At 19.5% G+C, this 2449-nt stretch overlaps 1 protein-coding gene across 1 annotated transcript; it reads right to left on the reverse strand.

Annotated features, from left to right (window-relative positions):
• Positions 1 to 384: 384 nt before the first annotated feature.
• LOC100868048 (eukaryotic translation initiation factor 4E type 3) lies at positions 385 to 2449 on the reverse strand. Its single transcript, XM_003693490.4, has 6 exons — positions 2179 to 2449; positions 1362 to 1482; positions 1180 to 1287; positions 950 to 1072; positions 748 to 844; positions 385 to 655 (listed from the first exon to the last, which is right to left on the reverse strand). The coding sequence occupies exons 1-6, from the start codon at positions 2325 to 2327 to the stop codon at positions 621 to 623; spliced, it is 633 nt and encodes a 210-aa protein (XP_003693538.1). The 5' UTR covers positions 2328 to 2449; the 3' UTR covers positions 385 to 620.

Here is a 2449-nt window from a genome sequence, read left to right on the forward strand (position 1 = left end):
TTAACATATTTAATTATATTTAATTTATTAATTTATTATATTTAAGGGGAATCAAATAAGTATGTATGTCACTTCTACCATATTTTTTACACTTTACACTTTTACCAATTTTACCATAAATAAATCATAAATAATTAACAAATGTTAACGAATATATGTCATGCACCTAAAGAAATTTATTACCATAGCTACTTTACAATTCTAGAATTCCAATATCTTGTCTAATAATATAAAAAATAAAATAGAAATCTTTAATAAAATTGAAAAAAATTATGGAAATTATCAATGGAAATTTTTTGGAATGGAATAACATAATTTAAATTATATATATATATATATGTAGGAATATATTTTTAAATATAAAAATATATTTGACAATTTAAATACAATTTTAGCGAATTTTATATTTTTATATTCTTTTTATATTCTTACAAAAGATTAACATATGTAGCTAACATTAATAAATGATTAAATATCAACAAATTAAAAATATATACTTTTACATGTATAAATGTACAGAATTTTTCTTACACAATTATGTAGATCTTCATTTTTATAATTAAATTTTTATTTATAAATTCATATTTATCAAATAATATTTTAATAATATTAATTTTTTTTTAACGGCGCCCATAGGCATGATGTGATTGATGCGCTATAAAATGAAAATGAATATAAAATATGAATTTAAAAGAAAAAATAAAAATATATGTAAAATATATATAAAAATAATTCTAATAAACTTACGTTTATAAAATTCAGAAAAGTTTACATTAGGTAAGAGAGAATGGATTTTATTTAAAATTGTAGCTTTTGATGCTAAAGTAGCATTTGTATTCCATATCTAAAAAAAAAAAAGAATAAAAAGAAAAATGAAGGAAAATTTTGTAATATAGTTTATATCTCTATATCAATTAATAATATTTTTTTTTTAATTTATAATGGTTACTTGAACAAGGTCTTCTCTGTCTCTAATAGACACAGTTATTCCACAAACTTCATCTCCTTCTGCAACACATTCCGCAAATTGTTCTCCAATAGCTGCAAGCACCATTTCTTTCCATATTTTTTCCTATATCATAAATTTATATATTTTTTTTAAATTTTAATATATATAACATAAAAATATTATATATAATAAGAAATTTTATATATAATATAAAAAAATTATATATTTACAGTATCAGATTTATGGCACTTTAGTCTCCATGTTCCACCATTTTGATTGATAGGTTCTTCCCATAATGGATATCTTTCGTCTCTCATTAAATGATAACTATATCTGACCTGGCATAAAAATAATTTATATATGTTTGTATATTTATGTTAATGATAAAAAATATATTAAAAAATATACTTACTTGTATAGCATTAACACTTGGTATATTGTTGAAAACAGCCCAAAAACTTTGTACAGTGTTCACAGTATAAATCTTCGTTAAATTTTCTTTATATTCTTCAACAGTTGTGCCAGAAATAGCTCTGTCAATTTTACCAACTCTTTAGAACTTTCTATATACACTATGAAAGAATGATTCAATTTTTTCAGGATTACATTTCATCAAATTTCTTTTTATAAAACAACAAAAAGACAAAAAATATTATTTTAAAATATATATTAAATAAAATAAAAATATAAGATTTAAATAAGATTATATTTTGTGTATACATGTATATATATATATATATTATATAATTAATATAATATAATTAATATAATTAAAAATAATAATTTTCTTATTTGAGAATTTCAAAAAACATATCTTAATGTCTAAATTATTATTACAATATAATTAACTAGAAACATAACCAGAAAATTACATTTTTACATTATTAAGTATTTAAAATTATTCTAAAGTAATCTTTAAAAGAACAATATAAAATACAATTATACAACAATAGAATAATTAGAAAATAACAGTTTTCAATTTTTAATTTCATCAAAATTTTTATATTTATTTTTATATTGATATGACATTCATTCCTATCGTTATAAATAAACGATATTGATATTTAATGATATTATTTTATTCTTTTAAAAACTTTTCATAATGTTAATAATTTCATGATATTAAAAAAAAAATATCGCTAATATATTTCGTGATTTAACGAAAGAATGAAAGTAAAAAAAATATTAATTTACTATAGATACAATTTTAAAAATATCAATCTTCTTACTTGTCTAACCAAAATGTCCAAGATGATTGTAAAGGTATTCCTGATGTTTCATGTTCTTCGATCGTTTTAACTGTTTCATTCGAAAATACAAGTGTTTCCGATAAATTAGTTGCATTGTCGTCTTTTGATTCACAATCCACCGCAGCCATGTTCAAAATAACAACATGTACGTGTATGTATATGTTATAACGTCAAAAATCATGTGATGATATAAAGCAATAAAACAAATGATTTCTGATTGAAAAGATATATAAAATATATAAGATAATAT

The sequence above is a fragment of the Apis florea genome, unplaced genomic scaffold (genome assembly GCF_048593485.1).
Source record: "Apis florea isolate Af1SG1 unplaced genomic scaffold, ASM4859348v1 contig_3493_pilon, whole genome shotgun sequence".
NCBI lineage: Eukaryota > Metazoa > Arthropoda > Insecta > Hymenoptera > Apidae > Apis > Apis florea.